General features: G+C 41.2%; 1 protein-coding gene and 1 long non-coding RNA gene across 4 annotated transcripts; one reads left to right on the top strand and one right to left on the bottom strand.

Annotated features, from left to right (window-relative positions):
• Positions 1-1,516: 1,516 nt before the first annotated feature.
• ZNF234 (zinc finger protein 234) lies at positions 1,517-19,686 on the bottom strand. Of its 3 annotated transcripts, none has more exons than XM_009232737.4 (6): positions 17,927-19,686; positions 17,625-17,678; positions 15,670-15,760; positions 11,679-11,805; positions 10,066-10,158; positions 1,517-4,252 (listed from the first exon to the last, which is right to left on the bottom strand). In XM_009232737.4, exons 3-6 carry the CDS (start codon positions 15,682-15,684, stop codon positions 2,385-2,387), a joined length of 2,103 nt encoding a protein of 700 aa, XP_009231012.2. In that variant the 5' UTR covers positions 15,685-15,760; positions 17,625-17,678; positions 17,927-19,686; the 3' UTR covers positions 1,517-2,384. The 3 variants fall into 3 exon arrangements, with proteins under 3 accessions (XP_009231012.2, XP_009231010.2, XP_009231011.2); XM_009232735.4 differs by having other exon boundaries at positions 18,260-19,686; XM_009232736.4 differs by having other exon boundaries at positions 18,378-19,686.
• Positions 19,365-20,805, top strand: LOC129051994 (uncharacterized). The gene is made up of 2 exons (XR_008516623.2): positions 19,365-19,594; positions 19,990-20,805. It is a non-coding gene; the product is annotated as an uncharacterized LOC129051994 (long non-coding RNA).
• The last annotated feature ends 2,539 nt before the right edge of the window (positions 20,806-23,344 follow it).

Below are 23,344 nucleotides of genomic sequence, written 5' to 3'. Positions count from 1 at the left end.
ACTCACTCACAAAAATGTATAGATTTCATTATGCTACAAAGGCAATAGTCTATGATTTTCCAAAGCCCATATTCTTTCTTTATCCTGTCATTACAGATACCTGCCACCATTTTAATGGCTTCAGGTCAATACAGAAATGAAAATATCAAAAGTCAAATTATTATAGAGGAACACACACTTCCATTTAAAACAATTCGTTGACATCATTGATATGTTACTTAGTCTTTTTGGTATTTTAATCTCATAATCATAAATTCCAATTATATAACTTCCAAATCAGAGATATACAGTGTAAATTCTGAAAAACACTCTTCCTTAAACCCATGTTTTACTGCCAGCAATAGGGAAAAGCATGGTAAATGCCAATCCTGCCCAAATAATACATTTGATAAAATTATCAAATTTCCACAAGTTGTTTTTGGTATTCACTTAATGGGTGTGGGGCAAAAATATGGTAGAGCCCCTACCTCAGAAGTGTTTTTTTTTTTGATACGGAGTCTTGCTCTGTCACCCAGGCTGGAGTGCAATGGCGCGGTCTCGGCTCACTGCAACTTCCGCCTCCCGGGTTCAAGCAATTCTCCTGCCTCAGCCTCCTGAGTAGCTAGGATTGCAGGCGCCTGCCACCATGCCCAGCTAATTTTTGCATTTAGTAGAGACGGAGTTTCACCATGTTGGTCAGGCTGGTCTCTAAGTCCTGACCTCAGGTGATCCACTTGCCTTGGCCTCCCAAAGTGCTGGGGTTACAGGCGTGAGCCACCACACCCAGCCAGAAGTTTTAATAAGAGAATGCTACAGTTATTAGAAGGCAATCATGTCAAAGTCTGGATGGAAATGTGGAAAGTCAGAAATCAAATAAATTCAAGGGGGTTGATAAAAATTTGGCATTGGCAACTACTTCTGACACTTTAGAAGTGTTAGAGTAAACCCCTGCCTTAACATTAATGGATTAAAAACTCAATTGTGTAATATTCAGTAAACTCTCGTCATGTTAATTAAATTTTTTTCAGTCTGCACTGTCAGAAAAATCACAAAAGATACTTCAACTTGGCCGGGTGTGGTGGCTTATGCCTGTAATTCTAACACTGGGAGGCCAAGGAGGTTGGATTGCTTGAGCTCAGGTGTTCAAGACCAGCCTGGGCAATGTGGTGAAACCCTTTCTCTACCAAACATACAAAAATTAGCTGGGTGTGGTGGCACGTGCCTGTGGTCCCAGCTACTCAGAGGGAGAGATGGGCGGATGGATGGAGCCTGGGAGGACGAGGCTGCAGTGAGCCATGATTATGCCACTGCACGCCAGCCTCGGTGACAGAGCGAGGTCCTGTCTCAAAAATAAAATTAAAAATAAAGGTACTTCAACTTATGTTTTATACAACCCTTGGGAAACTAGACAGGCTCTCAAACAATAAGAACCAAATTTGAGAGAAGAGACTAAAGAGAGGACAGGTGTCAACTGTAGAAGAGTAATATTAATATTGTAGGCTGCAGTATCCAGTGGTTTTCTGCATTTCAAAAAATGTTCATTTCCACAAATAATTTTATTTTGCAGGTTTCTTCCTTTGGATACAATGTTCAAATATTGTGCATTTACTCCTTTTGATTCAGTTAACAAACAAGTATTGAGCACACCTACAAGCACTAGTCAATGTTAAGGTTGTATAGATTCAGCAGCAAAATTCCTGCCCCCATGGAGCTTACAGTCTAATGGACATCAATCCTGGCACCTTCATCAGTATACTTTTTTAAAGCTCAGGTCAAACTCATTTCTAAGTCCCATTTCCTAGGTGACATGTCATAAATATCAAAGTTTTGACAGAATGCTTTACTGTACCACTTAACAAGGGTTCTCAGCTGTGTGGTCACTGGACCACTGGGATATGTTGAGCTATTGCTTAAACACTGGCTTAACTAAAACAAATATTTTAAATAAGAGAATGCTACTGTAATTAGAAGGCAATCATTTCAAAGTCTAGATGGAGGCCAGGGGTGGTGGCTCATGCCTGTAATCCCAGCACTTTGGGAGGCTGAGGTGGGTGGATCACATGAGGTCAGGAGTTCGAGACCAGCCTGGCCAGTATGGCGAAACCCCATCTCTACTAAAAATACAAAAATTAGCCAGGCGTGGTGGTGTGCACCTGTAATCCACTGAGGCAGGAGAATCGCTTGAACCCGGGAAGTGGAGGTTGCAGTGAGCTAAGATCGCACCACTGCATCCAGCATGGGCAACAGGGCGAGACCCCATTTCAAAAAAAAACAAAGTCTAGGTGGAAATGTGGAGCGTTACAAATCAAATAAATTCAAGGAGGTTGATAAAGAAAATTTTTCTCTCCTATGAAATCTGATTACAAGCATTCAGGTTGTACATGAGTTCTGTTTTTTTTTTTTAATCACCTTGTAGAACTTCCTCCCTCTGACAACTCTCTGATGTTCTTACTATTCTCATCATTTTCATAAAATGTACCAGCAGCATGAATTTTGTGATGACTTACAAGATTTGATCGCCAGCTGAACCTCTTACCACATATCTCACATTTGTAAGGTTTTTCCCCAGTGTGAACTCGCCTATGATACTGTAGTTGTGAAGACCGACTGAAGACTTTACCACACACATCACATTTGTATGGTTTCTCTCCTGTGTGGACACTCTGATGAAGTTGGAGACTTGAGGCCTGACTGAAGTGCTTCCCACACTCCCCACATGTATAGGGTTTTTCTCCTGTGTGCACCCTCTGATGCATGTCAAGGTTCAAGCTCCACTTGAAGCCCTTTCCACACTCCCCACATTTGTATGGCTTTTCTCCAGTGTGGACTTTTTGATGGGCTTGAAGGTGTGCACTCCGACTGAAGCTCTTCCCACATTCTTCACATTTAAATGGTTTTTCCCCACTGTGAACTCTCTGATGGGTTAGAAGATGCGAGGCCTGACTGAAGACCTTCCCACACTCCTCACAATTATATGGTTTCTCCCCTGTGTGGATCCTACAATGAATTTTAAGATCTGCTCTACGACTGAATCCCTTTCCGCACTCTTCACATTTGTATGGTTTCTCGCCGGTATGGATCAGCTGGTGAATCTGAAGTCGTGAGCTTTGATTGAAGCCCTGCCCACACTCTTCACACTTATAAGGTTTCTGTACACTATGTGCTTTCAGATGGATTTTAAGATATGAACTCTGACGGAAGGCTTTACCACATACTTCACATTTATAGGGTTTTTCCCCTGTGTGGACTACCAGATGCACTTGATAATGAATTTTCATTCTGAAGCTCTTCCCACACTCATTGCATTTGTATGGCTTCTCTCCAGTGTGGACTCCCTGATGGGCCTGAAAACTTGAACTGTAAATGAAACCCTTACCACACACTTTACATACATATGGTTTCTCTCCAGTGTGGATTCTCCGATGGGCCTGAAATTGTGAAGGCTGAATAAAGCACTTACCACATTCTTCACACTTGTAAGGTTTCTCTCCCGTGTGGACCCTTTGATGGATACGAAGGTTTGAGCTACAAGTGAAACACTTACCACAGTCCTCACATTTGTATGGTTTCTCTCCTGTGTGGACCATGCAATGATTATTAAGTGCTGATCTACGACGGAAGTTCTTACCACATGTATCACATTTGAATGGTTTCTCCCCAGTATGGATTCTCTGATGTTCCTGAAGATGGGAAGCATGTATGAAGGCCCTCCCACATTCCTCACAATTGTAAGGTTTCTCTCCTGAGTGTAATTTGCAATGTACAGTAAGTGTTGATCTACGACTGAAGCCTTTCCCACATTCCACACATTTGAATGGTTTCTCTACAGTGTGGACTCTCTGATGAGTTTGAAGATGTGAGCTCTGACTAAATTCCTTACCACACATGTCACACTTATAGCGTTTCTCTCCCATGTGGACTCTCTGATGAATATGAAGGGCTGAGATGTAACAGAAGCTTTTTCCACACTCATCACATGTATGAGACTTCTCTCCTGAGTGTAACTGTTGATGAAGATCAAAGTTGCAGACATCAGTGAAGGATTTTTTGTACTCATCACATTGGTAAAGTTTCTGTCCTGTGTGAGTTGTATATAGTCCTGCCCTAACCTGGCAGGACAAATCACCTTGTCTAGGGAACCGAGAAATATTTATCATAGAGTCTTCATACTTGATTAAATCACTTGCAATCTGTTTCCAGATTTGCCCCCAGTAAAGCTCTTCATGTCGTCCTGCTTCTGGAACAGTCTCCATCTCACTTTGGATCTTGTCTGCTGTAAGGACAGAGAATTCAGAGATGTGGAGGCTCTGTTAAAAGTTTTCAAGATGTCATACTTAGGCGAGAGCATGGAATTTTAACAAATCCAGAGAAGGTCCAGTTTGTGTAATGGTCTTTTCCACTGTGTACCATGATCTCTGATTTCCACGCCTAGATAAATCAAGAGGTGGTCCAATTGGCTGCTATCTACCAGGCATTAAACCATACCAAGTCTCCTATGTGAGACACAAGTTAGAAGTCAGAGTTAATTTTAAAAATTAATATAATACAAATTGTTCAAGTACTGCCATTTCCATCAAATTTTAAAGTCAGTGTAGAATAATAAATAGTAAATTATCTAAATATAAAAAGCATAGGCCAGGCATGGTCATGCCTGTATATCCCAGCATTCTGGGAGGCTGGAGCAGAAAGATAGTTGAAGGCCAGGGGTTTGAGACCAGTCTGGGCAACAAAGCAAGAATGTACCTCTATTAAAAATATTAAAAGTTAAAAAAAATGTAGATAATATAAATCAACAAGAACTTCAAGGGAAAGTAAGAAAATAATCAAATATTTTGCAGTTTAGGTTCATGTTACATATTCAAATTATTAAGTAACCTGAAATGTTTATATTTACATGTTCAAAATACAGTTGACCCTTGAACAACACAGGTTTGAACTGCATGTGTTCACTTACACATGGATTTTCTTCCATCTCTGCCATCCCTGAGACAGCAAGACCAACCCCTCCTCTTCCTCCTTATAATTTTCTTAATAACATTTTCTTTTCTCTTTATTGTAAGAATAAAGAATTCTTCCTTTATTGTAAGAATATATATATAATACATTATAACATACAATTGACTATGTTATCAGTAGGTCTTTCAGTCAAAGTAGGTCATGAGTAAAGTTTTAGGGGGGAGTCAAAAGTTATACTTGGATTTTTTACTGTGAGGGGAGTTGGTGTCCCTAACCCCCAAGTTGTTCAAGGATCAACCATATTCTTGAATATTCTGCATAACATATACACTTAATCTTATTTTTTTGTGTTGATAGACATTAAACGAGCTGACAACTATTATAAACTCTTGACCACTTCTAATATAACTTAGATTTAAAATGTGTCTTCTGAAAGGTTTATCCTTAATAATATTCCAAAATGTTTAATCTTGTATAAAGAGATATAAATATTTGGAAATTATTTTTTATATGAACTCTTCCACATAAGTTTAGTGGAAAGAAGTACCTCTAAGAAAATTTTTACAGGGGAAAAACTTACTCCCCTCCCTGCAGGAATAGTCATTTAAAAGCTGCCTCTTGGCAGGGTGCAGTGGCTCACACCTGTAATCCAAGCATGTTGGGAGGCTGAAGCCGGAGGATCACTTGAGCCCAGGAGTTCAAGACCAGCCTGGGCAACATAGCAAGACTCTGTCCCTACAAAAAATCTTTTTAAAAAATTGGCCAGATGTGGTGGCACGCACCCGTAGTTCCCACTATTTGGGAGGCTGAGATGGAGGATCCCTTGAACTCATGAGTTAGAAGCTGCAGTGAACTATGATTTTATCACTGCACTTCAGCCTGAGGGACAGAGTGAGACTTTGTCTCAAAAAAAAAAAGAAAAAGAAAAAGAAAAAAAAGGCTACCTCCTCCTTTATATCAGTAGACATTTGTTAAATGGTGTCTATATAACTCTGCCTTGAGTCATTTTATTGGAAAGTTACTTCAATGTCCAGGTGACTGGAATGGTTAACATGACTTGCAGGCTGGGAGCAAGTATCTAACGACATACTGACTAAAATATAAGCAGATAAGCAGATGGTGAAACTTTAGCTTCTGTCAGCAAGTTTCCTACATGAGGACTAAAGGGAAAGAAAGTTGAACTGATAACGTGTATTATTCTAAAACCTGGCAGTAATTCAGAACTCCAGAAAAAAAAAAAAAAGTGAAAAAGAAGTAGACTCCAATCTTTCACAATTGAGATGGAGACAGGGAGAAGAAAAAGATGTCAGCGTAAACTTTGAAAGCCACCCCCACAGCAGGAGTTATATTCAGGGAGGAACTCTTCCCAGATAGCGAGATGGATGGTTCCTCACGTCTTGTGGGTCTCTGCTCGATGTCAGCTCACCAATGAGGGCTGCTTTATTACTCATTGAAAAATAATGAATCCTGTCTTCACCCAATTCACCTCTAGCAACTTGAATTTGTCTATGTTCTTCACAGCACTTTTAACCACTGGACACACTAAGTTACTGGTTGTTTAATGTATGTCCTTCCCACCACAATGCAGCATCAATGAGGGAAGCATTTTCTAATTTTGACATAATACTCATTTTACACTTTTCTACTTTATAACCATTGTCCAGAACTGTGCCTGTCACAGCGAATGCTCAATAAATGCATGTCAAATGAATAAATGAACCCCAACTTGGCTTTTTTTGTGTGAGAATTTAAGCCAAGTCCTAGAAGAAAAACATCTTTTCCAAATGTTATTTGAAATAGGAAAAGAACAGAAAATTATAATTTTGCAGAGAAGCTGAAAAGCTGTACAAGAGACAGGTATATCCAGGGTGAGGCTAATAAGAAAATTTGAAGGTGGCAAGAATCACTTGGGATGAAAAGAAAGCAGGAAGCCCTATACACTGGTTCCTTCTGAAGCTCTCAATGTAGGTAAGTTGGGCCTTTTACAACAGTTTTTCAAATTAAAAACTGCAGCCCTTTAGTGAGCTGTGAAATAAATTTAAAAGCTTGTAATAAGCATTCAGAAAAAAAGAACCAGGATAGAAACTATCAGAGTATTACCACCAGCAGGAAAGGGGTCCTTCTGAAATGCTTACTAAAGCTATAATGTCAATCTATACAGACATGAAATGTTTGTTTCATTGTTCTAGTTTCAACAAAAAATGCATTTCTTGCTATGGCTCATGCTCAAAAGAGCTCGAAAACTTTGGTTCTAGAAGTTACCTGGTCCTTAATTAAACAAAGTGTTTCAAATGGAAAGACAATTTCTAACCGTGACACCTTGGAAAAATATTCATAGGAGAGTACGTAACTCTTGGTGTGTATCTTTGTTAAATATAATCATATATTCATCATATGTGTGTGTATATATATATATATATACACACACATATGATGAATATATGATTATATTTAACAAACTGATCCTTAAAAATTGTAGTTTTTTTGAGGGGGACAAGTCTCTATGATGATGTGACAATTTTGAGCAAGAAGTTTCTTCATTTTTCCCAGGTTATAATGTCAACTAGTTGAAAATAAAAGCCAGGTCTTTATAAAAATAAAGGAAAAATTGTATGACATCTATATTCTTTAATATATGCTTAATGGCTACTACATTTGTAGAAAATAAAAGCACACCATATTTTTGAACCAGAGAGTCAGGCAACATTCAGCTGTGTCACTTTTGCCACTCAAATCTTAAATCTTCCACCTCTGGCACAGGGGAAGCGAAACATGGTGACAGTGATGTGGATAGGTACTTTGGAACAAGCAAATGAGGTTCAGATGGGCAGTCTGCTGAAAGGAAAGCAGTTTGCAACCTAGTTACTATCTGACACCTTAGGAAATAGTTATCTTCTTGTGTGGGGAGCTATCTCAGAAGTAGACATCAGAATCTTCATTCAAAAATTATTCCTTCCCAGAAATGAATGTGTTCCATATGATGGAAGCCTCCAGGAAAGCCACTGGGAAGGCTTGTTACTCAGTGTGGTCACAACCACGATGCTTGTAAGTTTTCATGGTATGAGGTTCAAGTGCACACACAAACATTCACATGAAGGGCACCTAAGGCAGAAGAAACTGGATGTGCAGCCATCAGAAAACAAATAATGTTCTGCAACCCCCTTCATTCACTCTGGTTTGTGTGTGACCTGTCCTAGCTGCAAGACCCCTAGAGTGAGGTCACATCCATCCATTAATGCCTTCATTACGCCAACAAATATTTATATTAACAGATATCTGCCATGTAACAGGACTATTTAGGCACCGATGATAGAGTAATAAACAAACAAACAAAAAAATTCCTCCACTCTTGGAGATTATATTCCAGTGGGGAGAAAGAGGGGACAAGCAAGTAAACCAAAGTCTACGAGACACAAGAGAAGGCAGGGCAGAGAGTAAAGGACGGCATTTCCAGTAAGGACATCAGAAAAGGCCTCATCAGAAAAGTGAAATTAAAACTGAGCAGAGACCAGGATGAAGTAAGAGAGGGGCCGAGAGGATTGTAGGTGAGTTTTTCCAGGCAAAGACAAGGGCAAATAAGGGCTTTGAGGCAGAAGTATCTGTAGTTGGCAGAATAATCATCCCCCAAAGAATCCACGTTCTAATTCTCATCCTAAGAATATGTCAGGTTATGACAAAGGGTAATTAAGGTTGCAGAGGGAATTAAGGTTGCTTAATTCAGCTGAACTAAAGGTTCAGCTGAACTAAAAATAGAAGGCAAGTCTACATTATCCAGGTGGGCCCAGTGCAAGGTCCTCATAAAGTGGAAAAAGGATGAAGAGATAATAAAAGGGAAATGCAACTATAGAAGAATGATCAGAGAAGCAATGTTGCTGGCTGTGAAGAGGGCCACAAGCTATGAAATTTGGCAGCCCCTACACACCGATAAGGTAAAGATACAGATTCTCCTTCCCTAGAGCCTCCGGGAAGAAACAGGGACCTGCTGACAGCTTGATTTCAGCCTAGTGAGACCCATGTTGGACTTCAAACAAAAAACTGAAAGACAATACATTTTTATCATTTAATCCACTCAGTTTGGGGTAATTAATGTTACAGCAGCAGTAAGAAATACAGTGTCCAGGTTGGGCACAGTGGCTCATGCCTATAATCTCAGCACTTTGGGAGGCTGAGGCAGGCGGATCACTTGAGGTCAGGAGACCAGCCTGGCCAACGTGGTGAAACCCCGTCTCTATAAAAAATACAAAAATCACCCGGACGTGGTTACAGGCACCTGTAATCCCAGCTACTTGGGAGGCTGAGGCAGGAGAATCGCTTGAACCTGGGAGGCGGAGGTTGCAGTGAGCTGAGATTGCACCACTGCACTCCAGCATGGGCGACAGAGCGAGCAGTGTCCTTACCAGGTCTGGGAAACAGCAGGAGGGAGGATGACGTGGCTGGAAAAGATGGAGCAAGAGGTAGAATACAGGAGATGTAGTCAGAGAGGCAGAGGAGGATGAACAGCAGACCATGTAGGACTCTATAAGCTCCTTTAAGAGGCTTCAACTTTAAGAAAAATAAGAAGCCATTCAGAGTCTTTTTTTTTTTTTTTTTTAGATGGAGTGTCGCTCTGTTGCCCAGGCTAGAGCGTAGTGGTGCAATCTTGGCTCACTGCAACCTCTGCCTCTTGGGTTCAAGTGATTCTCCTGCCTAAGCTTCCTGAGTAGCTGGGACTACAGGCGCTGGCCACCATGCCTGGCTAATTTTCGTATTTTTAGTAGAGACAAGGTTTTGACATGTTGGCCAGGCTGGTCTCAAACTCCTGACCTCAGGTGATCCTCCTGCCTTGGCCCCCCAAAGTGCTGGGATTATAGGCGTGAGCCACTGTGCCCAGCCCTGTACAAGGTCTTAAGCAGAGGAATGGCAATCTGACTTACATTTCCAAAGGATCACTTTAGCTGTGACATGGAGAACGCCTGTAGGAGAACATATTTTATACTATCAAGGGTGGATGCAGTGTGCCCAGTACAAAGGCTGTTGCAATCATCCAGGACAGAGGTTTGGCAATTTGGACCAGATGGCAGCAACAGCAGGGAAGAAAAGTACAACAGATGGACAATCATGTACAAGGACTCTCAGCTGCTTGGTTCTTACCTGATTTCCCTTTTCTTTGAGTTGCTGTCTTCATTATATCAAGCTTTTTTTCCTTTTCTAAAGGGAATACATCATGTTTGAAGGGGTGATGCCCTAGAACATGCAAAGTCACATATTTAAAACAAACACAATAAAGGTACAACTGAACTTACTGGCAATTTGAATTACTACTGTATACCGATCAATCAATCAAAAGTAGTGTTTTCAAACACTTTTAGAAAAACCTAATGAAGAAATATCACTATTTCAAGATCCAGACACATACACATAAATATGTGCTATAAAAACCTATTTCTGAAAGGAGTTAGTTCACTTGCCTTAGGTAGACAGCAAGGGAAGGGTCTTTGGAGAGCCCCTGACCCATGGGTTAGTGCCTTATTTTTATATAACATAAAAAGCAGTCTGGAAAAAAAATTTAAGCTGCAGGCACCGAAAAGGGAACTAGCACAGGGTGTTGTGCCTGGAGACATGCCCACGGCTGCACAGATAGAAAAACCTCCAGCCCATTTGGATAAAAACTTGTACAAACCTCCAGCTCAGATAAAGGAGCAAGGCCTGGCATAAGAATGCCTTTGTCCTTTGTATAGTCAGTGGGCTCCCAGGAAGAAGTTTCTTCTCCTTTTGTGGGCATGGGTACAGTGGGCTCCAGTGGGTTCCAGTGGGCACTCTACTTTCTTTTTTCAAACTGTAAGTCCGGTCTCTATAAATCTTTACTTCAACCTGATTGGTCCCAGGCCAAGGTCCCGGGCCAAGCTAAGTCACACTTTCTCCAATATAGCCCACAAACTAAGCACATTCCTTCCCCTTCCCAGTCCATAAAAACCCCAAACCCCTGCCTCACAGGGGGAACTCCGTTTGGGTCCCCCTCTCTGCTGGCAAAAAGCTTTCTTCTTTTGCATATTAAACTTTCACTCTAATCTCACCTTTCTGTCTGCACTCATTAATCTTCTTAAAAATAAAACAAAAAAACTCCGGGTGTTATCTCAAACAAAAGAAAAACTGTTACATCTTGGTGCATTACTAAAATTACATTTCTAACCAATGTCTTTTTTTTTTTTTTTTTTTGAGACAGTCTTACTCTATCACCCAGGCTGGAGTGCAGTGGCGTGATCTAGGCTCACTACAACCTCTGCCTCCTGGATTCAAGCGATTCTCATGCCTCAGCCTCCCAAGCAGGTGGGATAAGAGGCATGCACCACCACACCTGGTTAATTTTTGTATTTTTTATTTTTTGGTAGAGATGGAGTTTCATCATGTTGGCCAGGCTGGTCTCAAACTCCCGACCTCAGGTGATCCACCTGCCTCAGCCTCCCAAAGTGCTGGGATTGCAGGCGTGAGCCACTGTGCCTGGCCCCCATTTGTTTTCATTAAATCTCCTCCCACAGGTTCTCACACCTCTCATGCAATTTACCAGTTTTATTTGCTATGTATTCCATTAATTTTAATGAACTCTGATATTTCTATCTCATTTTATTTCACTAAAAACTACTGAAAGGAAAGTCAGGTCTACAAATGTAGGCAACTAATTCAAGACCTCCAAAGTGTTGCACCCCTGAAGACACAAAATCACTCCAGGAGACTGACATTGAGTGTCAGAAGGCTCATGTCCTCACCCACTGACAGCAGGTTCCTGAAGTTCTCCAGCATCACATCTCGGTACAGATTCCTCTGGACAGGGTCCAGCAGCCCCAGCTCCTCCTCAGTGAAGACCACAGCCACATCCTTGAAGGTCAGTCCCTCCTATAACATCAAGCACACCTCGCTTCAGCCTTTTTAACAACCTCTTGAAAAGAAACAGCACTGAGAAAGTGGAGAGTATGTGGGGGAAGCTGGTCCAGATTTTCAGAGACTTAATGTGTAGATTTCTCAGCCCTTCTCCTTCCATCTTACAAATGCCACACTTTGATTTTCCTTACTGTCAGTAAAAGTACATCAGTGACAATAGCCTTCGACATTTCCTTTGTGGCTTCACTGAGTCTATTTGTAAGTAACCATCTAGAACTCTAAATGATGCATCCTGAGCCACACAGGTTTCACCTTTTGGTAAATATTACCAATTGCCCCAGAAACATTTAGTAAGTCAGAACCAACATACATGATAACACCCACCTTCCTCCTCTCTCACATAGGAACCCTGGATGCTATCCCTTTTCATTAAAGTCTGCCAAACTAACAAGCTTTTGGTAACATATCTAAAACTGCTATGTAGTTTTCCTTCTGTACGCCCAGGGCACACAGCACCAACATTACCTGCAGCATTTAGTGTCACGATCTGGAGCCATCATGGCTTAGTGCACACAAGGGTACCCTTCAAAGTTGTGTGACCTTGGATAAGTTCACCTAATTTCATCTCGGTATGATAGTTCTTACATGACAGAGTTCTTTCAAATGTTGAACAAGAGACTACATATAGCATTTGGAATAGCGTATGGCACAGACTAAGTACCTAAGAAACATTAGCTATTATCTATTATTATTACCATCATCATCTATTTCACCTCATTTCATGACTGTATATTATTCAAGGGAACTGAGGATTTGCATCTACCTGTTCTAAATAATGAATATTTAATTTTCAATATTGTTCTCATTATAACCAATCCAGCAAAGAACATCATTTCATGTAGATCTTACTTTCTTTCCTTTTTTTTTTTTTTTTCTTCGAGATGGAGCTTCGCTCTTGTTGCCCAGGCTGGAGTGCAATGGCACAATCTTGGCTCACTGCAACCTCTGCCTCCTGGGTGGAAATGATTCTCCTGCCTCAGCCTCCTGAGTAGCTGGGATTATAGACATGCGCCACCATGCTCAGCTAATTTTGTATTTTTAGTAAAGATGGGATTTCACCATGTTGGTCAGGCTGGTCGCGAACTCCTGATCTCAGGTGATCCGCCTGCCTTGGCCTCCCAAAGTTCTGGGATTACAGGCATGAGTCACCCCACCCGTCAGATCTTACTTTCGTGTGTATTTAAAATGATTTCAGGCCATGCACAGTCGCTCACACCTGTAACCCCAGCACTTTGGGAGGCCAAGGATGGAGGATTGCTTGAGCCCAGGAGTTCAAGACCAGCCTGGGCAACATGGTGAGACCCTGTCTCTACAAAAAATACAAAAAATTAGCTGCATGTGGTGGCGAGTGCCTGTGGTCCCAGGTACTCAGGAGGCTGAGGTGAGAGAATTGCTTGAGCCCAGGAAATCAAGGTTGTGGTGAGCGATGATCACACCACTGCACTCTAGTCTGGGCTACAGAGTGAGACCCTGTCCCAAAAAAATAAGTTAAACTAAATAATTGCAAATAAAAAATAAAACATCAAAAAAATAAGCGCATTAAAAATTATGATCACGTAATGGCAGATTTTCTTCCTTTATTCCTGCCTCCCTAATCTTTCAAGAGAATACAAGCACGTGGCTGGGTGCGGTGGCTTACGCCTGTAATCCCAGCATTTTGGGAGGCCGAGGTGGGTGGATCATGAGGTCAGGAGTTCAAGACCAGCCTGGCCAATATGGTGAAACCCCGTCTCTACTAAAAATACAAAAATTAGCCAGGCATGGTGGTGCGCGCCTGTAGTCCCAGCTACTCGGGAGGCTGAGGCAGAAGAATCACTTGAACCCGGGAGGCATAGGTTGCAGTGAGCCGTGATCGTACCACTGCACTCCAACCTGGGCAACAGAGCCAGACTCTGTCTCAAAAAAAAAAAAAAAAAAAAAGAGAGAGAGAGAGAGAAAATACAAGCACCTTGTTTCTCTATATGATGACCAAAAGCAGGTTATAAATTTTCCAATGGTTTTGATAATCTAATTAGGAAGAACAATTCTATTATTCTTACTTACTTGATTATAAATGAATACCAATGTTTATTATGAATTTCATCTTTTTTGGCACCTGTGTGGTAAATATTTTTGCCCCAACTTGTTATGTTTTCTCTTAATACTCTGTAAGGTATCTTTTGTCACAGAGTAATTTAAAGATTTTATATAACCACTGTGCTAATCACTGTCCTTGTGCACCTGGAGTGCTGAGCATCTTAGTGCATCTGAGGTGCCACCACATTAGGAAGACAAGAGGTCCCCCACTACCTGTGGACGTTATCACCCAACAGGGCACTCCAGACGCTCACACCACGGGTCACTCAATTGAGAAATATTTGTTTCCTTTTGTCTCTCACTTTCGCTTGAATGGAATGGCTAATGTTTCTGACCCCTGACTTTCTATGCCAATCTGAGGTTTCTCATATTTCACCTGTTTAAGAGGAAGAAGAGACCAGGAACCTCCTCATTCTGCTGCTCTGAGTAAATACAGTAACAGAACACAAGTGACTGGCAAATCTTCCGTATCACTGGACATTTTAAATGAAGGTTATTACCTACTACTTTGGTCAAACTAGTTACTTTATAAAGGCAATAAGACACTAGTAAATAAAATACATACAAAGTATGATTGAGGCACAGAGAACACAGAATCTAGCTCTTCCTATATGAAAACTCCAACAATATTACTTGTGTGAAGCAGCATTATAGCCTGTTGTGCTGTGCCATGTTAGAATATTCTATCTACAGCCGGGCACTGTGGCTCATGCCTGTTATCCCGGCACTTTGGGAGGCCAAGGCAGGCGGATCATCTGAGGTTAGGAGTTCGAGACTAGCCTGACTAACATGGAGGAGCCCCATCTCTACTAAAAATACAAAATTAGCTGGGCATGGTGGCACATGCCTGTAATCCCAGCTACTCAGGAGGCTGAGGCAGGAGAATTGCTTGAACCTAGGAGGCGGAGGTTGCGGTGACAAAAAAATCAGCAGAAAGTTTTCAGAATTGATTTTTGAGGAAATGGTTATGTAGGAAAATTGTCATTGCAGTGTTATTTAAAACAATCAAATTCTTAAATCACCTGAATGTCCATGAGTGGGAAGTAGTCAAAAATAAAAAGGCACATTAATTAAATGGGAATATGGCATAACCTCAAAAAATGAACATTATTTAGTACTTAAGGAAAAAATCACAAAAATAAGATATACATCATGAATACCAATATAGTTATGAATGCACGTTAGGGAAAGACTATAAGAAAATAAAAACTCTGCTCATATGTAAGCAGTGAAGTAAAGTAGGAGAACTGTTCATTCCCACTAATTTTTCTACTCCATAAAATAAATACAGTTGTTGCTCAACACGCTTGGGGAATTGGTTCAAGGACCCCTGAGGATACCATAATTTGTGGATGCTCAAGTCCCTCATCTAAAATAGTGTTTGTACTACAGTCAGCCCTCCACATCCATGGGTTCCACATCCACAGACTCAATCAACCGCAAAAGGAAAATACATATGGTCAGCCTTACATAGACTCAGGTTTCAATCTGTGGTTGGTTGAATCCACAGATGCAAAATTCAAAGACGCAAAACCCCTAGATGTAAAACCCACAGATACAGAAGGTCAACTGAAATAATAAAATAAACAACATCTAAAAACAAAGTCAACTCAAAAGGCAGAAGGATGCACTTAGCATAAACAGGTTCTCAAATGCCTGTTGTTCTTGAGTCTTCCTCAGGAAACATGACAATGTGAACAGTGAGATGGAATTTTAACAGCAAGAGAGGCAAGCCTTATTCACCTTGAATGTGGTCATTTTTCCTCCTGTTTCTGGGAATTTGCAGAGTACTGAGTTATGCCATTTGAGAGAAGGCAGAATCGTGCCTGGAACACTATGGAAGACATAAAAAGAGACATGAAAGTGTGGCCAGGGATGTCCCCACCAACACAGATGTGTATTGTGAATTAGCACATGAATGTTCACAGCAGCATTATTCATAATAATCCCAAACTGCACACAACCAAAATGCCCTCCTATGGAAAAATGGATAGACAAATCCTGGCATATCCATACAATGGAATCTTATTTGGAAATTAAGAGGAATAAAGTACTGACTCACGCTACACCATGCATGAACCTTGGAAACACTATGCTGAGTGAAAGAAGCCAGGCACACAAAACCACAGATTGTATGATTTCGTGTATCTGAAACGTCCAGAACAGACAAATGTATATAAAAAGAAAGTAGGTTACTTGTTGATGGGCATTTGGGATAAGAATGGGGATTAAATGTAAATGGGCAAGAGGAGTCCAATTGGGGGATGAAAATGATCTAAACTAAATGATGATGATGATTACTACACTCAGCAAAGTTCCTAAAGATTACTGAATTGTACATTTGAAATGGGTGAATTCTGATACGTAAAATACACCTCAATAAAGTTGGAAAAAAATTATTAATCTACATGTCATTTAATTTAACAAGACTGAGTTCTGAGTCCATATTGATACAATATTTACTTTTGAATGAATGAATAAGCAAACAGGGGAACAGGGGATGCTGGTCTTTACAGTATGATGCCCACTAACAAGTATATCTACTCATAAAAATTAATTTTATTTTATTTGAGACAGAGTTTTGCTCTTGTTGTCCAGGCTGGAGAGCAGTGGTGCAATCTTGGCTCACTGCAACCTTCTCCTCCTGGGTTCAAGCGATTCTCATGCCTCAGCCACCAGAGTAGCTGGGATTACAGGCACGCACTACCACATGTGGCTAATTTTTGTATCTTAAGTAGAGACAGGTTTTCGTCATGTTGGCCAGGCAGGTCTAGAACTCCTGGCCTCAAGTGATCCACCAGCCTTGGCCTCCCAAAGTGCTGGGATTACTCGGGCTCTGACCCTGAGTGCCTCAGTTCCATAACTCAGGACTCAGGCGTGACCCACCATGCCCTGCCCTCTTATACCATTTTTGCAACTTTTCTATAGACTTAAAATTATATAATTACTGTATTAAAGTTTTTTTTAAAAAAATCAGGAAATAGTTATAGGAGAAATAATAATGAGAAGAATAAGAATGAGCATGATAGAATATGGCAGGTCACTAGTTTATTATCTGTTTATTTGGAAATTTCCATGGATAAGCAGATAAATAGAAAAACATTGAGAAATGTATAATAAAAATTTTGTAAAACATTTATAAGTAATATAAACATAGAACCACTAAAACAAAATGAATTAGAAATTTAACCATTACTATCTTTACATCCTGAATTCATAGGTAATTAAAATTTTTGTATCTTCGTATTTCTGTAATTTCTGAATGCTCCACAGTGATACGGTTCTATTAGAATGTGAAATATTTGTAATAAATGAAACAAAATAGTTGACAGTTTTTAAAACCTGAGAAAACTCCAAGGCAATTAGCCTTGCTCTAAAGGTCCTTTAATCAAGTTCTAACTTACTTTCCCCACCTGAGTACAGCTAGTTCCTCTGCCTCAATGAGAATATATCCAAGAGATGATCAACTCGGGCTCTGACACTGAATGCCTAAGTTCCAACCCCAGTTTCACCTCTTACTACCTGGATGACCAGTACCTCTCCACAGAGTCACGGTGCGGCTTAAACGTATCTAATTGTATAAATCCCCTAGAATTGAAGTTAGCAATTAAGGCTTAATTATTATAAATGCCCATGCCCTATTACACATGCTACAAAGACACAGTCTCTGTAGAAGAAAAATGACAAGTCACACTCACGTGGAGCTTTGCTTTCATTAGCCAAGAAGTCAGTCCGCGCTGTCCTTTTTCAGGCTGGGGAAGGAGAAAGCTGTGAGACACCCTGACTGGGTCGCTGTCCCCGAGAAAAGTTAAATGCTCCCCTCCCTTCGTGGAAGTGGACGCAACCCTCGCCTTCCTAAAAAGAGGTCAGAAGGCGTCCGGGATCGTCCAGCGTCCTGAAGGGATCAGAGACAAGGGCTGGGGCCCTTGATGCTGGAGCTCTGACCCCACCGGGGGACCTGACAGGCTTCGTGGGAAATTAACAAGAAACCACCACTCACCAAGTGACAGGGACTGCTTGTGTTGTGTAACCTATTCCAGTTACCAAAACGATTCTCCAAGGATGGTCCTAACGTCCCCATTTTAAAGAACAGCAAGGAGAGGCCCAGGGAGATTAACACGCCAACCTTGCACTGTAAAAAAGTGACTACGCGCCTGGAGTGCAAGGGAGACGGAGTGGGCGAGCTCAGAGCCCCGGAAACTCTGAAACCAGGCGAGACGCGACCCAACCAAGTCCCAATGCCCCCCGCCTCCGGCCGCGGGACACGAGGGGAGCCCCAGCCCAAGAAGGCTCCGCTGACACAACAAAAGCCGCCGCCCTCGCCTCTCCAAACCTCTGCTCTCGGACGAGGCTTCTTTTCCCATAACCCGACCACCAGGTCCCAGCGAGCCCCAAGCTTAAGTCCCTGACATTAGGAAGGGCCCGCAAGTCGCGGAACTGGAACAAACTACCGTGGAATGCGCCGTGACAACCGCTCCCCCTTCCTTGGAGCGGAAGTGCCCGCGACTCCGCTGATTGTCGGGACTACATTTCCCAGAATTCCCCGGATCCGCCTGCGTGGGTCAAACGGACCACGACTCCACCGAGCGTTTGGATTACACTCAGAATGCTGAGGGAAAAACGTTCAGAATCTCACCCTTCAGGGGAAAGCGTTGGGACTCCGCGGTGCTCCTTGACTACGATTCCCGCACTGCCCATGGGGAACGAATCCTATGTCGCTGAGCGCCTGGTAGGGAATGTGGACTGTGACCCTGAGAGTCGTCCTTCCCTCTGCCTGAGTCCTTGAGCGAAAATATTGAATAGACAGCAATTCCTGAAGTCTAAACGCCTCCCAGGACTACAGGAGGATTATTGGAAAGAGAACAAGCGAGGAGATACAATCTTCAAGGACTAAACGGGGAATGACTTCTTAGGGGTCAGTAGATGATTGATGATTGATTACTATAAACTGATAATATGAGGCCAAAACTAAAAGTTTAAAGAGTGAGCAAGTTACAATGGTTTGGGAAAGGCAATGAAGAACAAAGAAGGTGCCAGCCCCTACTCCGGACGCTGTGTTACCACTGGTTTGGCAGGAAAAACAATCATTTGAGAGGGCCAGTGGGGAAGCCCTGTCCTCATGGAAAAGCTATCTTCTTTCATTTACACTTTTCATGGTATTATGTCTACTGAAGAGGTAAAAACACCAAATTTCAGAGAAGCTCTTAAATTGCCCAATACTTCAAAGCAAGTATAACTGGTGAAGCGCTTGCCATTGATGTCAGACACCCAATGCCTATGATTTATTTAATGCAGTAGCATTAAGGAGGGCTCCTATACATGAAGGAACATATTTTATTTTCTTCCTTTATATTTTTTGGTTAAAATATCGTTATTATAGTTAGCAATTTGGAATCTGGCTTACGTTGGTTGATACAAATTAATAATAGAATAAAGCAAAATCAGAAAACAACCGATGTAAAATCTTTCTTCAAGATAACCAGGGGCTGGGAGCGGTGGCTCACGCCTGTAATCCCAACACTTTGGGAGGCCAAGGCGGGCGGACCATGAGGTCAAGAGTTCGAGACCAGCCAGGAGAACATGGTGAAAACCCATCTCTACTAAGAATACAAAAATTAGCCGGGCATGGTGGTGCGTGCCTGTAATTCCAGCTACTCGGGAGACTGAGGTAGGAGAATCGCTTGAACCTGAGAGGCAGAGGTTGCAGTGAGCCGAGATCGTGCCACTGCACTCCAACCTGGGCGACAGAGCAAGACTCCGTCACGGAAAAAAAAAAAAAAAAAAAAAAAAAGATAACCAGATTTTTTTCTCCCCATGAACATACATTGGCCTATTGATATGGTTTAGATCTGTGTCCCAACCCAAATCTCATGTTGAAATGTAATCCCCAGTGTTGGAGTTGGGGCCTGGTGGGAGGCGATTGGATCATCGGGGAGGTTTCTAATGGTTTAGCACCATCCCCCTAGTGCTGTTCTCCTGATAGAGTTCTCATGAGATCTGCTTGTTTAAAATTGTGTAGCACCTCACTCCTCGCTCTTTTCCTCCTACTCTGGCCATGAGAAGTGCTGGCTCCCTAGTCGCCTTGCAGCATGGTTGTAAGTTTCCTGAGGCCTCCCCAGAAGCTGAGCTGATGCTGCCATGTTTCCTCTACAGCCTGCAGGACTCTGTGTGAGCCAATGAAACCTCTTTATAAATTACCCAGACTCAGGTATTTCTTTATAGCAATGCGGGAATGGACTAATACACTTATCAATCTATATTTTTGTTTTTTAAAAAACGAAGTCTCACATTCTAGATTCATTTTCTAAACTAAAAAAAGACCTTTTCACAATTTTGTTTACACATAAAAACAAGGTTAGTATGCTAACCACACAATGCCATACATTCCCCTCTTTGAAAATTGACTGCTATTTCTATACTAGTTACAGCTGTGTTGTTGCTCTAGTCTGCCCTTCCAAATGACAAAATTTATTGAGATGCTCCATCTCTGCCAGGCGCAGTGGCTCACACTTGTAAACCCAGTACTTTGGGAGACCAAGGCCAGTGGATTACTTGTGGCCAGGAGTTTGAGACCAGCCTGGCCAACATAGTGAAGCGCTGTCTCTACTAAAAATACAAAAAATTAGCTGGGCATGGCATGGTGGTACATGCCTGTAATCCCAGCTACTCAGGAGGCTGAGGTACAAGAATCACTTGAACCTGGGAGGCCGAGATCACGTCACTGCACTCCAATCTGGGTGACAGAACGAGAGACTGTCTCAGAAAAAAAAAAAAAAATGGAAGGGAGGAAGGAAGGGAAATGCACTCCAGCTGAGTGACAGAGCGAGAGTCTGTCCCAGAAAAAAAAAAAAAAAAAGGAAGAAAACAAAGAAATGTAAATCAATCAATATCTTCTAAATAATTTAAAATTATTTTTTCCAGGGTTATATTTTTAACATTTTGATCTTCAGCGATTCCAACATTCAAGATTATGTCTTTCTGGATTATGATCAATTCCTGTCCTTAGTGCATGATCTCAGGATGTACCAGATACTAGTTTTTATCCATTACTGGTGCTGCTAAACTTGAACAGTTGATTAAGGTGTTTCTCTCCAGAATTCTGCACTCTAAAATTATTTTTCCCCTAAAAAGTTACTACTATCTGGTGAAAAATTGAGATACTCCAACTCATTCTATGTTGATTTTTTGGCATTATGCTCTGAGAAAAAGCTTTCCATCTGTATTATTTATTTGTTTATACCAGTGTGGATTTGTGAATTCTTGTTATATTAATGAGTTCACATCTACTACTGTTATTATGTATTTTGATTCTCTGGTTGTCTCAGATTTTGCCAGTAAAATCCTCTTCAAGCAGTCCCCTCTTGCCTTCTGGCTCCTCCTGTTCATCATGATATGAGCTCTTTGCGCACTGGTTTACTTTCTGATACTGTGTGTTCCAAGTTCATTAGATATTTTTCAAGTTCACTGGGTATTTTCCCTACCCTAGCCATGAGATCAGATATTTCTCCTAGGACTTCTGGTTCCTATTTGTGGAAAATGTAGTTAGAAACAAAGAACTGAGTGCTAGGTGTGATCGCTGCTACCTTAGTGTTATTGATTCTTGACCCTGTCAGCTGACAAAACTAGCAAATATATACTTTTTTTTTTTTTTGAGACGGAGTTTCCTTCTTGTTGCCCAGGCTGGAGTGCAATGACGTGATCTCGGCTCACTGCAACCTCTGCCTCCCAGGTTCAAGAGATTCTCCTTCCTCAGCCTCCCAAGTAGCTGGGATTATAGGCATGCACCACCACGCCCGACTAATTTTATATTTTTAGTAGAGCCGGGGTTTCACCATGTTGGCCAGGCTGGTCTTGAACTCCTGACCTCAAGTGATCTGCCCACCTTGGCCCGGCCTTTTTGTTTGTTTTTTGTTTTTTGTGGTAGAGACAGAGTCTCACCATGTTGCTCAGGCTGGTCTCAAACTTCTAGACTCAAGTGATCCTCTCGCCTCAGGCTTTTTCCACTTTTTATACTGCTATTGATGTCTAGTTATTATGATCTAGATTGTAATTGGAAAATATATTTTCATGGTGTCAAACTTTTACATTTATCAAGACTTGTTTTGTGGCCTAATATATGATCTGTCTTGAAGAATGTTTCATGTGCAATTGAGAAAATGTGTATTCTGTTGGGGGGCAGAGATTTATGTAAATGTCTCTCAGGTTGAATTGGTGTATAATGTTCTTCAAATTATCTGTTTCCTTATTTATCTTTCGTCTGGGTGTCCTATGCATTTGAAAGAAAGATAGGGAGTCACTATTATTGGAGAGCTGTGTATTTCTCACTTCAATTCTGTCAGTATTTACATTTTATATTTCGGAACTCTGATATTTGGTGCATATATGTTTATAACTGTTTCATCTTAGTGAAATGAACCTTTTAGCAATATTTAATGCCTCGTTTAACAGTTTTTGACTTAAGATCTAATTTATCTGTTAGTATAGCTACCTGTGCTGTTTTTTTTTTTTACATGGAATATCTTTTTCTATCATTTGCCTTTCATCTATGCATGTCATTAATTCTAATGTGCAGAGCATATAATTACATATTGTCTTTCAATCATTTTGACAAACTACATCTTTTTATTGGGGAGTTTCATTAATTTCACTTAAACTAATTATACATAGGTAAGGACTACCATTTTAAATTTGTTTTTTATATGTCCTATTGTGTTTTTGCCTCTCATTTCCTTCATTACTATTGTCCTTTGTGTTGAGTTCTTTTTTTGTAGTGATACATTTTGAATCCCTTCTTTTTTTTTTTTTTTGAGATGTTGTCTCACTGGGTCGCCCAGGCTGGAGTGCAGTGGCACAATCTCAGCTTACTACAAGACCTCCATCTCCCGGGTTCAAGCACTTCTCCTGCCTCAGCCTCCCGAGAGTAGCTGGGACTACAGGCGCGTGCCACCATGCCTAACTAATTTTTTTTTGTATTTTTAGTAGAGATGGGATTTCACCATGTTGGCCAGGATGGTCTCGATCTCTTGACCTCGTGATCCGCCTGCCTTGGCCTCCCAAAGTGCTGGGATTACAGGCATGAGCCACCATGCCTTGCCTTGACTCACTTCTTATTTTCTTTTGTGCATGTTTCATTGGTATTTTCTTTATAGTCACCAAAAGTATATGTAACATCCTAAAGTTGTAACAGTCTTTTAAATTGATACCAACTTAACTTCAATCAGATATAAAAACCCTACTCCTTCACAGCTCCTTCCTTCCCGCACTGTTACTGATCTCATAGTACATCTTTACATATTGTGTACTTACTTACATAGATTGGTAGTCATTTTTATGCATTTGTCTTTTACGTTGTATAGAAAATAAAAACTGGGATTACAAACTAAAATTACTATCATAATGTTGTTTGTATTGCTTCATG

Source organism: Pongo abelii, chromosome 20 (genome assembly GCF_028885655.2).
Source record: "Pongo abelii isolate AG06213 chromosome 20, NHGRI_mPonAbe1-v2.0_pri, whole genome shotgun sequence".
NCBI classification, from domain to species: domain Eukaryota; kingdom Metazoa; phylum Chordata; class Mammalia; order Primates; family Hominidae; genus Pongo; species Pongo abelii.
This window is presented reverse-complemented; position numbering and strand designations above follow the sequence as displayed.

Coding starts and splice junctions, on each gene's coding strand:
- ZNF234 (XM_009232737.4), bottom strand. Junction 10,159..11,678: donor CAGGAACCTGCTGTCAGTGG/GTGAGGACATGA, acceptor TGCATGTTCTAG/GGCATCACCCCTTCAAACAT. Junction 4,253..10,065: donor TCAAAGAAAAGGGAAATCAG/GTAAGAACCAAG, acceptor CTGTCCTTACAG/CAGACAAGATCCAAAGTGAG.